The 22492-nt window shown below is 38.4% G+C and overlaps 1 protein-coding gene across 1 annotated transcript in view; it reads right to left on the bottom strand.

Annotated features, from left to right (window-relative positions):
* Positions 1–21545: 21545 nt before the first annotated feature.
* C9 (complement C9) overlaps positions 21546–22492 on the bottom strand; it is a 47101-nt gene continuing 46154 nt past the window's right edge. Inside the window, exon 10 of the mRNA XM_055555328.1 lies at positions 21546–21773. Coding sequence (XP_055411303.1) covers positions 21546–21773 — 228 coding nt within the window. The remainder of the gene's footprint in view (positions 21774–22492) is intronic.

Below are 22492 nucleotides of genomic sequence, written 5' to 3'. Positions count from 1 at the left end.
TTTTTCTTGATCTTCCATGACTTTCCTCTCTGGGCCAGTCAGTTGTACAAAAATCACATGATAAACAAAAACTGAGCACTTTCTGTTCACAATGTAGTACAAGTCTCTGGTTAAATGAACACTAAGTTTCAATTTATTCGAGTTCCATTTCAGTTTGTGTTTAATATTTCTAAATGTAGTATATTTAAGAGAGGTATTTTGGCTAAGAAGAAACAGGCTAAAGCTCCCATCCATAACTCATAATCCACCAATAAGTGTTTAGTTTTTGGAGCATAATCATTTCACTTCAAAAAACATGTATTTCAATTATCACTTACGTGAGTACATTTCCTGTGAAGTCAATTAAGTATGCAAATCCTTGAGCAGGAAGATGAAACAGGAAATGCAAGAAAGCTGACACAATATAATGATACCATCTGAAGAAGATAAAGTTTTTTTTTTTTTTTTTTTTTTGTGTGTGTGTGTGGTATAGGCACTGAAATTATTCCTGCTAGCAGAAGGGTGAAGTACCTTAGAGAATGCAAATGTGGTTATAATTCTTCAAATCTCTTTTCATAAATTTGCATTCTGGAGAACTATTTACGTTCAGGCAGTGGTAAAATTAAGCTGTGTCCCTGGTACAAAGTGACAGCTAGATGGAGACTGTGAGGCTCAGAGACAAAGTTGGGGGTGGAGGGGCTGGCAAATCCAGCTTCATTTTTTTTAAGTCAGTTTACAAGATGGAGGCAGGGACCACTAATAACAATGTAAGTCACACTGCTTATGCTCCTTATTTGAAAACACTGGCGTTGTTGTATCTATCAGGTTTTAAAAGGAGCATGGTTGCAGTTGTGAGCATTAGAGGGTTAGAAATACTTAGAAACTCTTACATGATTGATTTCAGCTTTGTAACCTGAATGGCTAACATTTTAGAAAAGAAACAAATGATCATCTACTTTACTGCTCAACATTCACAGGACTGGACAAGACCCCTGAGATAGGAGAACAAGAGGATGTTGAGTCTCACCTCTTCCAGGAAGCTTTCTCTGCTGCTGGCTCATTCATCTCCCCCTTTTCCTGGACTCCTGCAGAGTGAACCTGGAAATGAAGCTCTTTGATATGTTTGCCTTTTATGGTGCTCCCATTGTATTGGCTGCATCAAGTTTGGCTCCCTAACCAGATCTGAAATTCCTCCAGTGTGAATTAATTTTTGTACTTCCTTCTGTCACCCTAAGAGCATAGAGTAGCTTTTACTCTTTTTAAAGCTTTTTTTGGCTTATGGGTTCCTTTCAGAATCTGATAAAAGCAGTATATAGTTTGCACACTAATTATGCATGTGCACAGCCTTCCTTGAAGCCCATCATTTCTGGGAAGCTGTAGGAGAACTCTTGGCTAAATTATCTTCAAATGCTAGGAGATAATTACTATATTGATGCTTTTCGATGATGAAATGAAAGCACAGAAATGTTCAGTGATCCCTTAAGTTTCCAAATTAGGGAACTGGTCAGCTGAAAATTCATTACTTTGTAAACTTGTCTCCTTTTATCAACATGCATTTGAACCTTGCCAGGAAAGAACAACTCAAACTCACAAAATAGATTCATAGAAATTCAAGGAAGTTCTAGTCTCCCTGTGTGTGGAGATATGGAGTAGCCAAATGAAAAGTAACAGGAAAAAAGCAGGATAAGAACAGGCACGCTTTAAAAAATTGTGCAGGAGGAAATGGGTAGCTCCTTGATTTGGCTTATTTCTCTTTCACTTTTCGTTTTGAAAAACAAAATTTTTTTTTCCACTCTTATACTTTCTATTTTTGATGAAAGGAGGCCTTAACCCTTTCAGAATATCCATGCACTGGGAAGAAATAACTTGTTACACCAGTGAAAAATCAATTTCTCTTTCAATAGAAAGAGAAATCCCATATTTCAATAGGATCATTACCTGAAAACTGGGTTTGCCTCTTGGTAAGTGTCGAGCCAAAAGACACACCAAGCCAAAGTATAGGAGAAAGAAGGATTTTTTACTTGCAACAAGGAGAACACTAGGGATCTTTCCCAAAGCAGTATCAGCTGGAACACAACATTGGGGAAGTTTTAAGTTAAGGGTTTATACATATTCATGAAGCGGCTTGGACTGTTAACAGTCTAAGCTTTAGTTGGCTGAAGTCACGAGAGTCATCAAAGGTCAACATCATCATCTCTTGTTGTTCAGTCGCTCAGTCATGTCCAACTCTTTGCAACCCCAAGGACTGCAGCACGCCAGGCTTCCCTGTCCTTCACAATCTCTTGGAGTTTGTTCAAACGCATGTCCATTGAATCGGTGATGCCATCCAACTATCTCATCCTCTGTCATCCCCCTCTTCTCCTGCCTTGAATCTTTCCCAGCATCAGAGTCTTTACCGATGAGTTGACTCCGCATCAGTTGGACAAAGTATTGGAGCTTCAGCATCAGTCCTTCCAATGAATATTCAGGGTTGATTTTATTTGGGATTGACTTGTTTGATCTCCTTGCTATCTAAGGAACTCTCAAGAGTCCCTCTTAGATGATCTGGTGGTTGAGGGCTTCAGGCTAATCTTTACCACTCCCAGTGAAAGACTCCCACTGAACTGCATTCTTTTGTTCCTTTAAGATCATTAATTACTGAGACCTGTTCAAGGACAAACATTGTGGCCAAGCTTAGAGCACAAAATGGTTAAGGCAGAAGATGACTTCTCTTGTGTCAAGAAAGTCATATAGCGTGCTAAGTTGCTTCAGTCGTGTCTGACTCTGTGTGACCCCATGGACTGCAGCACACCAGGCTTCCTGTCCTGCCAGGCTTCTCTGTCCATGGGATTCTCCAGACTAGAATTCTAGAGTGTGTTGCCATGCCCTCCTCCAGGGGAACTTCCCAACCCAGGGTTGAACTTGCACCTCTTAGCTCTCCTTCATTGGCAGGTGGGTTCTTTACCACTAGTGCCACCTGGGAAGCCCCTGGAAGAATTCTATGTTATATATTAATTTACTTACAACTTTCCTATTTTGTATATAATTTGTATCTTACCCTCTCTTGAGATTTGGGAACTCCTAAAGTTTTGCAGGGGCTTCCTTGGTGGCTCAGATGGTAAAGAATCTGCCTGCCATGTGAGACACCCGGGTTTGATCCCTGGGTCCGGAAGAGCCCCTGGAAAAGAAAATGGCAACCCACTCTAGGGTTCTTGCCAGGAGAATTCCATGGACAGAGGAGTCTGGTGAGCTACAGTCCGTGGGGTCACAAAGAGTTGGACACAACTAAGCGACTAACAAATACACAGCTCTGTAGGATTCTGCTGAGTTTTGTAATCCTTTTATCTCACTGGGTCTCTAAGAAAACATTTAACTGGCACCATCAAAATATACACCTTCATTGGGTTGATCATTACCTTTGAAAATGTGTTAATGACTATTGCAGTTTGACGAATAAAAGAAAGAAAAGGTCCTACATGAAAATAGATCTGTTTTCCTTTTCGTCCTTCCCCATTCATTCATTTGTTCCCATTTTCCTTCCCAACAGAAAAGTGAAGCCAGAAAGATTTGGAAAATAAGTTGATGGGCTTCGGGAATGAATAGACTCAGAGATGATGACACAGGGGAAAATGAATCACTATCCCATTCTAGAGTTGTTATCCTGTCCCACTGTCGATTAACTGCAGGTGTGAATATTCTCATTTTCTTAGTCTGTTGTTTAACTTTTTAAATTTATTTTTAATTGGAGGATAATTGCTTTACAATATTGTGTTGATTTCTGCCATATAACAACATGAATCAACCATAAGTATACATTTATTCCCTCCCTTTTGAGCCTCCCTCGCATCCTCCCTGTTCAATTTTAAAACAGAAATATTTCCATTTTAGTATGGGATAAATAATGATGAAGCCATACAGCTTTTTTGTGTGTGTACAGTCTTAGAATTTATTCAAATTTATATTTGAAATATATTCTAAGAGGGTACACACATATATATATTATATGTGTGTACACAAAAATATATATTATATATATTTATATAATAGTTGATTTAATAGCATCTCCAGTTTATACTTTTTTTCCTTGAGTTTCTTTCTTTTCTCCTTTTTTTAACTTTAAAATTACTCTATTCTCTCCATTTGAAAGATTATTCAACCTTAGTCTTTTTTGCACCCTATTGCTCAAATCAAGATTTGTCAGACAAGAAATCTTCCTAAATACAAAATTATTTATGACTTAATTCAAAATTGGCCATACCTGAGTTAAACTAGTGACAATTTTCTTTTTGGTCAGAAGGATAGTAATATTTCTATTTTCAATTCTATAGTACTTTTTGGAACAAAATACTACTACTTCATAATGCTATATGGAGGATGTAGGAATATCTATAATATAGCTATGAAGACAAACATATTAGAACACAATCTGTGAAATGATTCAGTGTCATCCTGATCCTCTTTTCTCTTGTCCTTTCCAAGCAGATTGACTTTAGTAGGCTAGCACATGGTTAAAAAAGATCATTGATCAACAAATGATACTGGGATATTCACATTGCAAAAGAATGAGATTAGAACCTTCCCTTATACCATATACAAAAATTAACTCAAAATGAAGCAAAGACCTAAACATAAGTATAAGACTCTCAGAAGAAAACATAGGGGAAAGCTTCATGTGACATTGACTTTGGATTCAATGACACCAAAAGCACAGGCAACAAAAGGAAAAGTAGGTGACTTAGACTTCAACTTTAAAAACTTCTTGCAAATCATATATCTGATAAGGAATTACTTTCCAGGGTATATAAAGAACTCATACAACTCAACAGCGATCATAACAGCAAACAGGCAAAGGACTTAAACAGAAATTTCTCCAAGGAAAATATACTAAAGATCAATAACCGCACGAAGAGATGCTCAACATCATTAATAATTAATTAGGGATGTGTAAATTGAAACCACAATGAGATACCACTTCATACTGTACTAGGATGGCTATTATTTTAAAACAAAGTCAAAGTCACAGATAGAAAGTAAAATAGTGGCTACCATGGTTGGGGTGGCAGGGAATGGAAAGTTACTGTTTAATGAGAGTTTCAGTTTGGGATGATGAAAAATATCTGCAGATGAATAGTGGTGATGGTTGCACAATATGAATGTACTTAATGCCACTAAACTGTATTGTCAAAAATTGATCAAATGGTAAATCTTGTATAATGTATATTTTGCCTCACACACACAAAAAAGCCTCCCTTAAAAAAAAAAAAAAATCACTGAATCCACCAATTAGATAAAGGAGAGTACTAAGCCACTCTGCCATATATTGTTATCCTCCATTTTCAGGTTTAATCCTCTTGGCTGCCTAATGTCACATACATTAGAGTCAAATTTGAAAAGATTTATATCAATAACCTTGCATGATAACATAACAACAGCAACCACTTATTGTTCTTTGGTGCCAACGTCTTTATATGCATTATCTCAATGAATCAACCTAACAATTCTATGAAGGAGATATTATTATCCCTGGGTGTGTCTTGGGGTTTAAGGGTTCAGTAACTTATCTATTAAAAAGCCACACCATTCTATTCTCTTGAACCGTTTCACTGCTCTCAGTATAGTAGTTGGTAATGAAACTCCAGTACTTTGGCCACCTCATGCGAAGAGTTGACTCATTGGAAAAGACTCTGATGCTGGGAGGGATTGGGGGCAGGAGGAGAAGGGGACGACAGAGGATGAGATGGCTGGATGGCATCACTGACTCAATGGATGTGGGTTTGAGTGAACTCTGGGAGATGGTGATGGACAGGGAGGCCTGGCGTGCTGCGATTCATGGGGTCGCAAGGAGTCTGACACGACTGAGCGACTGAACTGAACTGAACATGAGGTGAGGGTGGAGGGGCTGGGAGGGGGACTGGTGAACAGAAGGATAGACGGTTGTTCTATAAATTACTTGTGTGTGTTTGTGTATGAGAGAGACACACATCCACAAACAGAGACAGAGAGACAAAAAGTTTTATTTTCTTTTAAACTAAACTTAAGCTGAGTCTAGTCTTTATTCACCACTTGGGACAGTTTTTCATAAATATTGAGACACTAACTCAGGAGCTGCTCTTGTGGGGTTTTGGATGCAGTATTCTGCTGTGTTTACAATCAAATACACACTCAAAAGGCCTTGGGGAGATAATGATGTAAAGCAAGATATATCTCTTGGCAGTGATACAGGCATATGTCTCTTGTGTCATAAGTAGAGCAAATAAGCAACCTAAGTTTTAAGTATGAAAAAGGAAAACAATAAAAACGTAGTGATTCTCTGAAGCTTTCTTGCCCATTAGGCAAGGAAACATGAATGCCCATCCAACTTCCCCAGGTCCTTTGGTAATGGCTGGAGCTCAGTAAAATGAACTGAATGTAAAGCCTGAGTGTCAGAGGACTATTCCCCCCACCACATCCTTCTCTTTGAATTTATAGGGTGGCCTCTCAGAGGGCCGGTTATACTGTGCTCAGTCTGGCAGGAAAAGTGAGGACTTCCCTTCTTAGGAAACCTCAATCCAAGGCGAACCATGTAAGCCTTAGCCTCCAGAGGTCTTCCTCTCCCCCAGTTTCTGGTGATTCATCCTCTGTGCTGATTGCTGTTGGGCAGTTTCTGGTGTCTCAATGGTGCACCCTGCTGGAAATGCTCTACCAGAAACGCCACCTCTGCAGGAAGTTGGAGAGTCTCATTGACAACAGTCAGTCAACCTATACTGTTCCCCCCATTTCCAGTAAAGGGACTCTGATAAATGATTATGCTGACCCTCAGGGATCTCATCAAGGCTCAGCTCTTTTCTTGTTTGACATTTATAATTCACAAGGATGCAAGGAATTCTCAGTAGTTAGTATGGTAACTCTTCCTTGATTCAAAGGCTCTACATTAGAAATTCTTTCAACAGTGGCTTGTCTAGGAACAGAGTGTAGTATTTCTATGCATTGAACATCCTAATTCTTTCTGATTGACTCAGACTTCTGGGGGAAGGAAATAGGTACTCTCTTGAGTGTCAATGCTATTTTATACTCTAAAGGGTTGGACATTGTTATTTTTAGAATACCATCTCTGTGTCCTACCTAATATTAAAATACATGTCATATCCAACAGGTTTTTTCTTTGCTAGGAAAAAAAACACTTGAAAATTGCTTCTTAAATTTTTCTTTTGAGGGGAGACAAGATGGCAGAGGAGTAGGTAGAAACTGAGTACATGTCTCTCCACAAAGATGTCAGGAATATATCTTCAGATGCGGAGGATCTCACAGAGAACCAGCTGAGTACTGGCAGGAGTCCCTGACCATCAGAAAGGAAAATACAGTTTCATGCAAAACTTGGTAGGATGAAGGAAGGAAGTGGGGGTGGGGGAGCAGAAGAGTGAGTGGCACCTGATCTGTACCTGGGGGGTGGGTGAGCTGAAGCAGGAGAGACACTTGCATGCAGGTCAATCAGTTGGGACAGAAAGGGAAGCATTTGAGGCTGTTAGAGAGTGAAGCAGCTGATCTGTGACCGTCTGAATGGATTGAGAATCACAGAAACAATTCATGCTGTGGTCCTACGTACCCTGAACAGGGAGGCAAGTCCACTGAAATGCACCGTGGCTGAGAGCAGGAGCATGGGGATTGGAGAGCAATCCCAAGGCAAGGACAGCTGTTGACTGTGGGAAGATGACCAGAGGGGATGGGAGCGAGGAAGTCCGTGGTGAGGAGTGCCTTTGGAGGAATGCTGGGCAGCTATGGAGGCAGGGTGTTGAGTCATCGCAAGGGGTGGAGCCATCATGGTCACCTCTCTCTCCCCACACACTAGCGACCAATAGAAAAAGACCTCAGCAAGGGTGGCCCTTTGAACGCCTAACATGCTGAGCAATAGTAAAGGACCCCAGCCAGGGTGCCTTTTGAGTGCCTCCTGTGCTGAGCAATAGAGAAGGACCAGTCAGGGAGGCCCTTTAAACACCGCCTACCAGAGACTAGAAGAGAATTCTAACAGTGCTCTATCTTCTGCACTTGTTACTGATGGCTTCCCGATACACCTAGAGCTACTGGGATCCCTGCAATACAAGCAGTGGCACCACCTCCACGCTAGGTCTTCACTGGGGCAGAGCTGCCAGAGGCTAGAAAAGAATCCTTATAGCAGATCTCCTGTGCCTGTGGTTGCTCGCCTCCCTGAGCACTTGGTGCCACTGGGATCCCCACTATACAAGCAGCCACGCCACCTTCACAAACGGTCCTCACTGGAGCAGACCCAAGTCCTCCAGGGCAGCCTCAGGAGCAAACTTCTGTGCATGACCCACATATAGAAAGGGAAAGTAAAAGTGTTAGTTGCCCAGTTGGTCTGAGTCTTTGTAACCCCATGGACTGTAGCCCTCCAGCCTCCTCTTTCCATGGAATTTTCCAAGTTAGAATACTACTGTGGGTTGCCATTCTCTTCTCCAGGGACTTTGATAACCCAGGGATTAAACCTGAGTCTCCTGCATTGCAGACAGATTCGTTACTATATGATCCATGAAGGAAGCACCCCCACGATTGAGATCCAGGGATAGAATGGCTAAGGAAGAGGTTTGAAAACCTTTCCACCAGCTGTACAAGCTGAAGATTAAATCCACACAATCACCTAGGCAGACTCTGTGTCTATGTCATATATATAAGGATAATGAGCATTCCCAGAGAAGAAAGTACCCTCGCTCTGGCAGCTGTGGACACTGGAGGCTAGAACACGCAGGAGTAGGGTCAGATTAGTTTGAGCTAATTAGTCCCACAGCAGGTTCAAAGACCAGACCTCCAACGCCATATTGGAGGGCTTCCTAGATAGACGGTAGTGCGCTATGGCTCACAGCTGGGAAAAGGACATGGACTGTCCTTTTATGGAACACAGAAAAGACAGTTATTAGTATTCTTATATTTTGATTTGTCCTGTAGTTCTGGATTTTTTTCTCTGTTGCTGCGATTGCTGATTTATTACTGTTATCTCTATTTGTGCATTTGAGAGCTTTTTCTTGTGTGTGTGTTTTTTTTTTAAGCACACTTTTTATTTTCCTTTTATATTTCTACTTCAACTTTGGCTTTCTACAGTTCTGCATTTTTATGTTTCTTTTTATTTTGTTCCTGTTTTTTCCTTGTTATTATATATATATATAAAAACATATATAAATCTTTTAAAATATATTTTTATTTAACTTTGCTTTTCCACTCTTCTTTTCTTCACCATGTTTGTTTCTTTTCTTTCCTTTGCTTTATTCCTTACCTGGCATTCTGCTCTAGCCTTTTCTTCTGTTTTAGTTCGTTTTTAATTGTTTGATATTTTTGGTTTCCTTTGTTCACTGGGTCACTCTCTTGTACTTTTGTTTTCTTTGGTCTGTTTTGGTTTTGTTTGTGTGTGTGTGTGTGTTCCTTTGTTTTTGTTGTTATTTGTCTGAATTTGCTTTTACCATTTGTCTGGGGTTTGTTTTTTGTTTCTTGTTATTTTGTTTGTTTATTAGTTTTTTGTTTGTTTTAATACCCTTTATTGCCATAACAAATGGCTTGTTGGGTCTTCATTCTCTGACCAGAGGTTGGGCTTGAGATTCTGGGATGGGAGCATTGAATTCAGGACACTAGGCTTCTGAAGAAATACTGACCTCAGGAGTATTAATCAATGAGAACTCCCACAAAGACTTTTATCTGTATCCAAGACATGCTGCTGCTGCTGCTGCTAAGTCACTTCAGTCATGTCCGACTCTGTGTGACCCCATAGACGGCAGCCCACCAGGCTCCCCCGTCCCTGGGATTCTCCAGGCAAGAACACTGGAGTGGGTTGCCATTTCCTTCTCCAATGCATGAAAGTGAAAAGTGAAAGTGAAGGTGCTCAGTTGTATCCGACCCTCAGCAACCCCATAGACTGCAGCCTTCCAGGCTCCTCCATCCATGGGATTTTCCAGGCAAGAGTACTGGAGTGGGGTGCCATTGCCTTCTCTGATCCAAGACCTGGCACCACCCCAATTGCTGGCAGCACCCATCTCAAGATGCCTCACCCAAACAACAAGCAATATAAGAACACAAACTGAATCAATCATCAACAGATATCCCAAAACACACCACCTCACACAACCCTGCCCATCAGAGGGGGATAAACTCACCTCCTCCCACCAGAACGCAGACACAAGTCCCTCCCAACATGAAGCCTTCTTAAGCCACTGGACCAACCTCACTCACTGAGGGCAGAGACCAAAAACAAAGGGAACTATGACCCTATAGCCTGGGGAAAGAGACTTCAAAGACAGTAAGTTAAGAAAATGGAAAGACACAGAAGTATTGTGCAAGTGAAGGAACAAGGTAAAAATCCACAAGATCAATAAATGAAATAGGCAAACCATCTGAGAAAGAACGCAAAGTAATAATAGTAAAGATCCAAAATCTTGAAAACAGAATGGAGAAAATGCAAGAATACTTAACACATTTAACAAGGACCAAGAAGAAATAAAGAAAAAAGCAAACAGTGATGAACAGCACAATGACTGAAATTAAAAATACTGTGGATGGAATCAAGAGCAGAATAACTGAGGCAGAGGAATGGATAAGTGAGCTGGAAGATAGAATGATGAAAATAACTGCTGAAGAGCAGAATAAAGAAAAATGAATTTAAAATATTGAGGATAGTTTCAGACACCTCTAGGATAACATTAAGTGCACCAACATGAGAATTATACGGGGCTCAGAAGGAGAGAAAAAGATAGGGTCTGAGAAAATATTTGAAGAGATTATAGTTGAAAACTTTCCTAACATGGGAGAGTAGTCAATCAAGTCCAAGAAGCTCAGAGAGTCCCATCAGAATAAAACCAAGGAGAAACAAACCAAGACACATATTAATCAAACTAACAAAAATTAAACACAAAGAAAAAATATTAAAAGCAGCAAGAGGAAAGCAGCAAGTAACATTCAAGGGAAACCCCATAAGCTTAACAGCTGATCTTTCAGCAGAAACTCTACAGGCCAGAAAGGAGCAGCAGGATGTGCTGCAGGGAGTGACAAAGAGTCAGACATGACTTAGTGACTGAACAATAACAACAACAAACCAAAAATCTACCACTCAGCAACGATCTCATTCAAAATTGATGGAAGAATCAAAAGCTTTACAGACAAGTAAAAGTTAACAGAATTCAGCACCATCAAATCAGCTTTAGAACAAATGCTAAAGGAATTTCTTTAAGTAGGAAACATAAGAGAAGGAAAAGACTAACAAAAACAAATCCAAAATAATTAAGAAAAGGCCAATATGAACATACATGTGAGTAATTGTTTTTAATGTAAATGGGTTAAACGCTCTAACCAAAAGACAGAGACTGGCTGAATGGATACAAAAATAAGACCTATATTTATGCTATCTACAAGAGACCCACTTCATATCTAGAGACATACACATACTGAAACTGAGAAGATGGGAAAAGAAATTCCATGCAAATAGAAATCAAAAGAAAGTTGGAGAAGCAATTCTCATGTCAGACAAAATAGACCTTAAAAATAGAGACTTACAAGAGATAAGGAAGGACACTACATAGTAGTCAAGGGATCAATACAAGAAGACATGACAATTGTAAATATTTATGCACCCAACATAGAGGCACCTCAACAAATAAGGTGAACACTAGCAGAAATAAGAGGGAAAATTGAAAGAGGTGAGTAGAACCAATTTGTGCCATATGCATGCTTACATGTGTCTGACTCTGCGATCCCACAGACTGTAGCCTGCCAGGATCCTCTGTCCATGGGATTTTCCGAGCAGGAATACCGAAATGGGTTGCTATTTCCTATTTCAGGGCATCTTCCTGACCCAGGGATTGAACCTGTATCTCCTGTGTCCCCTGCATTGCAGGTGGATTCTTTACCACTGAACCACCAGGGAAGCCTCATCCAAGAGGAAGACACAACAATTGTAAATATTTATGTACATTGGGGCACCTCAATACATAGGGCAAACACTTCCAGACATAGAAGGGGAAATTGACAGTAACACAATAATAGTAGGAACTTTAACACTCCACTAACACCAATGGACAGAGCATCAGGACAGGAAATTAATAAGGGAACACAAGCCTTAAATGACACATTGCCTTAGGTGGACCAGTTGATATCTTCAGGATAGTACATCCAAATGCAGAAGAATACACTTTTTTTCTCAGGTTCACATGGAATATTCTCCATGATAGATCACATCTTGGGTCACAAATCAAGCCTCAGTAAACTTAAGAAAACTGAAATCATATCAAGCATCTTTTCTGACCATAATGTTATGAGACTAGATATCAATTATAGGAAAAAAAAACTGTAAAAAACACAAACACATGGAGATTAAATAATATACTCCTAAATAACCAGCAGGTTACTGAAGAAATCAAAGAGGAGATGAAAAATACCTAGAATAAATGACAATGAAGCATGATGACTGAAAACATATTGGATGCAGTTCTAAGAGGGAAGTTTATAGTAATACAATCCTATCTCCAGATACAATAAAGACATTGGAAAGACAATCTAAACTTACACCTAAATCAACTGAAAAAAGAACAAAAAAGCCCCAAAGTCAGTAGAAGGAAAGAAATCATAAAAATCAGATCAGAAATAAATGAAAAAGAAATGAAAGAAACAATAGTAATGATCAATAAATCTAAAAGCTGGTTCTCTGAGAAGATAAAAAAAAATTGACAAACCATTAGCCAGACTCATGAAGAAGAAAAAAGAAAAGACTCAAACAAAATTAGAAATGCAAAAGGAGAAGTTTCAATAGACAATAAAGAAATACAAAATAAGAGACTATTATGAGCAACTATATGCCAATAAAATGGACAACCTGAAAGAAATGGACAGATTCCTAGAAAAGTTCAACCTTCCAAGACTGAATCAGGAAGAAATAGAAATTTTGAACAGACCAATCACAATCACTGAAATCAAAACTGTGATAGAAAAAAGGCTCCCCCAAAACAAAAGCCCAGGGCTTCACAGGTGAATTATATCAAATAATTTTTGATAGAATTCTATCAAAGAATCTTTAGAGAAGAGACAATGACTGTTCTTCTCAAATACTTTCAAAAAAATTGCAGATGCAGGAACCCTTCCAAATTCGTTCTACAAGGCCACCATCACCCTGATACCAAAGCTAAAGACATCACACACAAAAAAGAAAATTATAGGCCAATATCGCTGATGAAAATAAATGCAAAAATCCTCCACAAAATTCTATCAAACAGAATCCAACAACACATTAAAAGGATCATACACCATGTTCAAGCTGAGCTTATCCCAGGGATGCAAGGACTTTTCAATATTTGCAAATCAATCACAAATGGTGTGATACTTCATATTAACAAACTAAAAGATAAAAATCATATGAAAATCTCAATAGATTCAGAAAAAGCTCTCAACAAAATTCAACACCCATTTATAAAAAAAGAAAACTCTTCAGAAAATAGGCATAGAAGGAACCTACCTCAACATAATAAAGGGCATATATAACAAACCCACAACAAACATTTTCTCAATGGTGAAAAACTGAAAGCATTTCCTCTGAGATCAGGAAAAAGACGAGGGTGCTCACTCTTGCCACTATTATTCAACATAGTTTTGGAAGTCCTAACGATGGCAATCAAAGAAGAAAAAGAAATAGAAGGAATTCAGATTGATAATGAAGTAAAATTCTCACTGTTTGCAGACAACATGATACTATACATAGAAAATTCTAAAGATGCTATCAAAAAATTACTAGAGCTTATCAGTGAATTTAGTAATGTTTCAGGATACAAAATCAATACATAGAAATCCCTTGCATTCCTGTACAGTAACAATAAGAAATCAGAGAAATTAAGAAATCAATTCAATTCATCATTGCAACTAAAAGAATAAAATAGCTAGGAATAAACCTACCTAAGAAGACAAAAGACATGTATACACAAAACTATGACACTGATGAATGAAATCAAAGACAACATAATCAGATGGAGAGATATACCATGTTCTTGGATTGGAAAAATTAATATTGTGAAAATGACTATACTACTCAAATAATCTACAGATTCAGTGCAATCCCTATCAAGTTACCAATGGCATTTTTCACAGAACTAGAATTTAAAAAAATCACAATTTGTGTGGATACACTAAAGATCCCCAAATAGGAAAAAAAAAAAGTCCTGAGAGAGAAAAATGGAGCTGGAGGAATCAATCTTCCTGTCTTCAGGTTAACTACAAAGCTACAGTCATTAAGACAGTATGGTACTGACACAAAGCAAAAATATAGACCAATGGAATAAGATAGAAAGCCCAGAGAAAAACCCATGCCCCTGTGGGCACCTAATCTTTGACAAAAGATGCAAGAATACATAATGGAGAAAGGACAGCCTCTTCAATAAGTTGTTCTGGGAAAACTGGACTTCTACATGTAAAAGAAAGAAATTAAAACACTTCCTAACACCATACATAAAAATGAACTCAAAATGGATTAAAGACCTATATATAAGACCAGAAAATATAAAAATCTTGGAGGAAAACATAGGCAGAACCTCTTTGACATAAATCACAGCAAGATCCTCTATGACTTGCCTCCTACAAGTAATGGAAATAAAAATGAAAATAAACAAATGGGACCTAATTAAATTTAAAAGCTTTTGCATAGCAAAAGAAACCATAATTGAGATTAAAAGACAACTCTCAGAATGGGAGAAATTGATTGCAAATAAAGCCACTGACAAAGTATTAATCTCCAAAATACACAAACAGCTCATGCAGTTCAATATCAAAAACCCAAACAACTCAATCAAAAAACGGACAGAAAACCTAAACAAACATCCAAAGAAGGCATACAGATGGCCAATGAACACATGACAAGATGCTCAGCACAGCTTATTATTAGAGAAATGCAATGAGGTATCACTTCACACTGGTGAGAATGGCCATCATCAAAAAAATCCACAGACAATAAATTCTGGAGAGGGTGTGGAGAAAAGAAAACCCTCTCGAACTGTTGGTGGGAATGAAAATGATACAGCCACTGTGGAGAACAGTGCAGAGATTTCTTTAAAAACTAGGAATTAAACTACCATAGGACCCAGCAATCCCACTACTGGGCATATACCTTGAGAAAACCACAATACTAAAAGACACATGTACTGCAGTGTTCATTGCAGCACTATTTACAATAGCCAGGACATGGAAACAACCTAGATGTCCCTTGAGAGACAAATGGACAAAGAAGTTGTAAACATATATAATGGAATATTACTCAGCCATAGAAAAGAATAAATTTGAGTCAGTTCTAGTGAGGTGGGTGAATCTAGAGCCTGTTATACAGAGTGAAGTAAGTCAAAAAGAGAAAGACAAATATCTTATATTAATGCATATATATGGGATGTAGGAAAATAGTACTGACGAAACTATTTGCAGAGTAGCAATGGAGAGACACACATAGAGAACAGATTTTGGACAAAGTGGGGGAAGGAGAGGGTGGACAAATTGAGAGAGTAGCATTTAAACACAGACATTACCATATGGAAAATAGATAGTGGGAATTTGCTATATAATGCAGGGAGCTCAATTTGGTGCTGTGTGACAACCTAGAGGGCTGGGAGGGAGGTTCAAGAGGGAAGAGGCATATGTATATCAATGGCTGATTCATGTTGATGTATGGCAGAAATGAACACAACATTGTGTTGATTATTCTCCAATAAAACAATAAATGAAGCAGTGAAAAAATTTGCTTTTGAAATTATTTGTATTGTGATCTCTCAACAATCATGTACATTCTTGAGAATTTCTGTTGAGGAAAACTAAAATTTGTTTACAAAAGTGTGAAAAGTTTATTAATAAAAAGAATAAAAATTAGTGAAGGCATGAGAATTGACATTTAATTGAATTTATTAATTATAAATTAGCATTTTAATAATTAAATTGACATTTAATTATTGACAATTACAAATTTATCAATTTTGAGTTTGCATTTTTCTCTTGTAGTTTGAGCTCTCTTCTTTTTCTTCTCCTTCTGCTTCTCCTTTTCCTTCTTCTCCTCTTTCTTTTTATTTAAGGATTGTCAGACTTTTTCAAAAACTCTCAGATCTTAAGCACCATGCTATCTAATGAATAAAAGTGTACAATCAGCTCTGTTGATTAGCTTATTATGTAGGTTGACTTATCTTACACAATTCATAAGGCTACATATTAAGTTTGGCCATATGAAATTCCTGGGTTTTGTTTTTGGTAAAATATGACCGAATAGAGACAATTTCACATGATTTAAGTTAATGGTTTTGCTTACAAACCTCTGGAGGTGTAGAGTTAAATCACAAAGCTAAGACTTAAAAAGCAGAGTTCGGTGCTCGTGGTAGGTGTTCGGCAAGTATTTGCAGAATGAATGCGTGCTCGTATTCACGAATGACTGAACAAGACACAGGAATGTAAACAAGAGCAAAATTGCATGGTTCAGACTCGTGGTAATGGAACTGGCAGAACATATTCATCATATGAAGAACTGTGACAATTACTTTAAAGTCTTTTTAACCAACATTCTCTTTTTTTTTTTTTTTTTATTTATTTTTTTTTTTAATTTTATTTTATTTTTAAACTTTACATAACTGTATTAGATTTGCCAAATATCAAAATGAATCCGCCACAGGTTTACATGTGTTCCCCATCCTGAACCCTCCTCCCTCCTCCCTCCCCATTCCATCCCTCTGGGTCGTCCCAGTGCACCAGCCCCAAGCATCCAGTATCGTGCATCGAACCTGGACTGGCAACTCATTTCATACATGATATTTTACATGTTTCAATGCCATTCTCCCAACATTCTCTTTTTAATTCAATTTTGTTTTGCTAGCCAGAGATTGGCATTAGCTGTGTGGGAAAGAAGTCCTGGCGTACCTCACTGCTGACTCTCCTCATTAGGGAATAACAAATGGAAACATCATGGGAATTGAAGGAGAAAAAGAAGCATTGTGGATTTAAGAGAGAGACTTCAGAGGTTGGTAGGATTTTCATGAAGCATGTTGCTTTTCATTTGGCAGCAAGAACTATCTCTGGAAGGTGCTGGTGTTTTTCTTTCCATATGATCCCAGGGAAACCAACAACTCTGTGTTTTTTTTTTTTCAACTGCAATCCTAGAGAAAAACAAAAGGATTATCAAATCTTAATGATTAATAGAGCTTCAATGTTGGGTCAATCCACCCATCCATTTACTCATCCTTTTATCCTGTTGAACTATGATATACCAGATACTGTTCAGGTGCTGGGAAGACAGTGAGGTTTAAGATGTAAGATGCATTTCCAAACTAGAGGGGATGTTCATCTGGTGTTGGGAGAGTAAATGTGATTAGCGCTAAAAGAGCAGGGTGGATGTGCTCAGCACGTAGATAGAGAACGGATGCCTGGAGATGCTGGAGGAGATTTCATCAGAGGTGTTAATTGACCTGGGTCCAGAATAGAGGTTTTTAACCTTGGCTAAATAGATTAGAATAACCAGAGGATTTAAAAGAAGAGAGAAAGAAAAGCAAAGTTAGAGAGGGAGAGAAAGAAGGAAAAAAGAACCATGGCAACCCAGGATCCACCACACAGGTTCCAGTTTAATTGATTTGGGGGTAGACATCTGTTTTGTTATATTTCTATTTTGCCCTTTAAAAAAGCTAATAGGTTAATATCGGGTTAATATTGATACAATTAACAACTAGATTGAGAGCCATTGGTCTGGGAGAAGTAGAAACACATAAGGAGAGGGAGGTTGGATTAGTTTAAGGAGGATAAAGTTGCAGAGTCTTCCACCCTAAGAAAATAGTATGCAAAAAGAAAGATGATGTCCTAAGGTTTTCAGCCTCATGATGGGGGTCAGTCCAGTGTATGTGGAAATGTGGAATGGAACGTTCTGTAGAAAACTGGATGCCTAGAAGTGCTTCCATGAGGGAAAGAGTCAGCAAGAAAGGTTTCCCTGTGGTCTCAGTGAGGAACTCATGGTCAGGTGTGAAAAGTCAGCCAGAAGACACCAGTGTTTTCAAGCATGTGATATAAGCATGTCCCTATAGGAGGAGGGGCCTTGATTGTCATTGTCCATGAATACAAAATGTAGAATCCAAATCAAGAAATTTACATGAAAAACTGGTGCAAAGTGATAGAAACAACAGGATATCCCGAGAGACAAACAACCCTAGGATTACCATCTCTACCCAGATACACAAGGTTCCCACAGGAAACAAATTTCACTGAAGACTAGGCCTGAGATAAAAAAACTATTAATACTCAAGGAAGAAAAAAATGCCATGAGAATGAGTATGTGTAGAAACTATATATTCTAGGTCAATCTGAGAGAGACTTTTATATGAACATGTTTAGCATGTTCAAAGGGCTTCCCTGGTAGCTCAGTAGGTAAAGATTCTGCTTGCAATGCAGGAGATCCAGGTTTGATCCCTGGGTCGGGAAGATCCTCTGGAGAAGGAAATGACAACCCACTCCAGTATTCTTGCCTGGAAAATTCTGTGGACAAAGGAGCCTGGCAGGCTATAGTCCATGAGGTCACAGAGCTGGACATGACTTAGTGACCAAACCACCACCAGCACATTCAGAGAAAGAGAAGTAGGAAACATCTAGTAGGCCAGCAAAGAAAAAAATAGACTTAAAAAAAAAAACCCCACTCAAACAAATAGAAATTAAATTTATTTATAATTAGTTTATATTTACAATAAATTTGAGAAAATGCTCATTGGTTATAGGATATAGTCTATATGTAGCTGAAAAAAAAATAACTGAAAAATTAGAAGACAGAGCTGAAGAAATTACAGAAAGCTGAAGAATATTCCACATATAGAGAAACAGGTAGAAAACAGAGGTCCTGAGTATGAATTTTTTGCTACAAATGCTGCTTGGAATACAGAACATAGGATTGACACTTTAGATAGGTGAGAGACAGAGTTAGTATATAGGATAAATCAGTTATACTAAAATTTCTGAGAAATATTAACATGTATAATGTCAGCATATTCCTGAGTTTCTGTGTTTGCTAAGAAGGGCAAAAGACACTTGTAATATGAAAAATTTTAAATTTTCTTTGTAAATACAAAAAAAATTTCTGTCAGTTCAGTCATGTCCGACTCTTTGTGACTCCATGGACTGCAGCACGCCAGCCTCCCTGTCCATCCCCAACTCTGGGAGCTTACTCAAACTCATGTCTATTGAGTCAGTGATGCCATCCAACCATCTTATCCTCTGTCATCCCCTTCTCCTCCCACTTTCAATCTTTCCCATCGTCAGGATCTTTTCAAATGAGTCAGTTCTTTGCATCAGGTGGCCAAAAGTATTGGAGTTTCAACTTCAGCATCAGTCCTTCCAATGAATATTCAGGACTGATTTCCTTTAGGATGGACTGGTGGGTTCTCCTTGTAGTCCAAGGGATTCTTAAGAGTTTTCTCCAACACCACAGTTCAAAAGCATCAATTCTTTGGTGCTCAGCTTTCTGTATAGTCCAACTCTCACATCCATATATGACTACTGGAACAACCATAGCTTTGACTAGATGGACCTTGGTTGAAAGTATGGTTGAATGATAAACTTGAAGCCGTGAAATCTTTGAGGAAACTGAATAATTGTTTCAGACATTTTGTTGTAGGAAACTGCTTATTCAATAAAAAAGTAAGTTATGATTTTCAAAAGAAATTAATCTAAGTAGCTAATCTTGTGATAATTAACAGTTGAACTAAATCTTACTTATATATTAGGATTCTAATTAATTCTACCAGAATGAAAGACCTAGTAAATCCTCAGTTTTAGAAAGATGGCTAAAGTTGTTGTCCTTGAAGAAAGCAAAATATTGAAATATAATTTCAGATGATTAGCTGTAAAAAGTGAAGAATCTCAGTTTTCTTCATCTGGAGCCCTCCAGACTTCTCTGTCCATGGGATTCTCCAGGCAAGAATACTGGAGTGGTTGACATTTCCTTCTCCAGGGGAATCTTCCCAACCCAGGGATCGAACCTGAGTCTCCTGCATTGCAGGCCAACTCTACCATCTGAGCCACCAGGGAGGATAGTAAAGTTAAAATTAAAAAATTAAAACTCAGTGAACACCATGTATATAAATTAAAAAACCATCCCAAACAACATTGGATATTTTCCCATTGGCACAGATGTATTTGGAAAAAGTGAAAAATATGGACCAGAAGGAAATACTCCTAACTTAATGAAAGTGACTGTAAGGGGAGGAGGGTAAAAGAAGGTGAGGAATAGGTGAGGGAGATTAAGGAGTACAAAGCATGAGTCAGGGGTACAGAATGTACAGTGTAAGGGATGCAGTCAATAACTATTTAATCTTTGTATGGTGACTGATGATAACTAGACATATCATGGTGATTCTTTTGAAACTTATAGAAATATCGAATAACTATGTTGTGTAACAAGAACTAACATAGTGTTATAGGTTGATTACACTTCAAAACCATTGGAGGAGGAAATGGCAAACCACTCCAGTGTTCTTGCCTGGAGAATCCCAGGGACGGGGGAGCCTGGTGGGCTGCCGTCTATGGGGTCGCACAGAGTCGGACACGACTGAAGTGACTTAGCAGCAGCAGCTGCACACTTCAAAACCAACCAAATAAACAAACAAACTCATAGGAAAAGATATCACATTTGTGGTGACCAGAAGATGGGGATAAGAAGAGGGGAAATTGAATGAAGATGGTCAAAAAGGTAAAAACTTCCAATTAGAAGATAAATAACTACTTTGGGTTTCCATTTCCTTCTCCAGGGGATCTTCCTAACCCATGGATCAAATCCAGGTCTCCTGCATTGCAGGCAGCTTCTTTACCTTTTGAGCTACAGGGAGGACCTCGGGATATAAGGTACAACATGGTAAATATAATTAATACTGCTACATGTTATATGCAAGTTGTTAATGGAGAAAATCCTGAGTTCTCATCATAAGGAAAACATATTTTTTTTCTAATTCTTTAATCTTGTATTAATAGATGAGATGATGGGTGTTCATCTAACTTACTGTGATAATCTGGTAAGTGAAATGTAAGTCAAATAATTATGCTATACTCAAATTCATACAGTGCTGTACATCAATTCTATATCAATAAAACGGGAAGAAGAAGACAGTAACTGTATCTGAGTTGTGTGGGAGACAAGAATCAACTTGGGCTTTTTGCAGGGAGATGATGTGGTACAAAGTACTCTATTGTATCTGTGATTATTTTTCTTATAAAGGGGTTCTGAAGTATTTATTGTATATATATATTTACATATACACACACACATATATTCACATGGTGAGTTTCTGGATGTTTGTTATACTTCTGTAAACTTTTCCCTTTATGTAAAATTTTTATAAGTAGAAAAGTAACGCAATCGTTACAATTTATTGTCTATAGCTCTATTTACAGGAAGAGGTAGAGGTTAACTGTGTGCTAAATGACACATAAAGGCTGATTTGTCCATTTCCACTATTCATTCCATTTTTATCCTTTGTTTATATGGCTAATCTAGAAGTGCAAATTAACTGAAGAACTAGCTTTCAAATTAAATAGCTCCCAAATGCATATTTTTGTCCTTAATGATGTTAAAGAGGTTGTTCTCACCTTTATACATTTTCTATTTTTTTTATTTCACAGGCAACTCCCTTGAACTCTTTTGGGCAGGAACACACACATTCTCCGTCCAGCAGAACCGCAGTCCCTCCATTTTGGCACGGATGGCATTTTCTTACACTGAATTCATTGATGTAGTCTTCAATGGCTCTTTCCAAATTTTGTTTCTTGAGGTGTGCATCTTTCATTTTCACTGGAATCAGATCATATATCGGAGCCAGCTACAAGAGAGAAAAATGTTTAATTTTAGGTCTTTTCCTATTGACTAATATTTTAGTTTATGTAATATTTTTGACTAAATTATTTATTCTTTGATTCATTAATTCAACAAAGGCTTGTTGAATGATTACTATTGCCAGCTATAATGTTAGCTTTTAAGACCTGGTGGCTCAGATGGTAAAGAGCCTGCCTGCAATGCGGGAAACCTGGGTTCAATCCCTGGGTTAGGTAGATCCCCTGGAGAAGTAAATGGCAATCCACTCCAGAATTCTTGCCTGGAAAATCCCATGGATGGAGGAGCATGACAGGCAATGGTTGATGGGGTCACAAAGAGTTGGACACAACTGAGCGACTGACAACAACATGATGTTAGTTTTTAAGCCTATACTAGTGATCAAAAGTAGCCATGATCTCTGTAACCATGGAGATCCCATTATAGAGATAAAGTGTGTTAGTCACTCAGTCATGTCCGACTCTGTGTGACCCCCATGGACTGTAGCCTGCCAGGCTCCTCTGTCCAGGCAAGAATACTGGAGTGGGTTGCCATTTTCTTCTCTGGGGGGGTCTTCCCAATCCATGGATCAAACCTGGGTCTTCTGCATTGCAGGTGGATTCTTTACTGTCTGAGCCACCAGGGAAGCCCATTACTGAGGAAAGGAGACTGATACTGCAGGATAATTTAGTGACATATTTATTGTGAATCCTTTTTGCTGCTTTTTGT

The sequence above is a fragment of the Bubalus kerabau genome, chromosome 18 (genome assembly GCF_029407905.1).
Source record: "Bubalus kerabau isolate K-KA32 ecotype Philippines breed swamp buffalo chromosome 18, PCC_UOA_SB_1v2, whole genome shotgun sequence".
NCBI lineage: Eukaryota > Metazoa > Chordata > Mammalia > Artiodactyla > Bovidae > Bubalus > Bubalus kerabau.
This window is presented reverse-complemented; position numbering and strand designations above follow the sequence as displayed.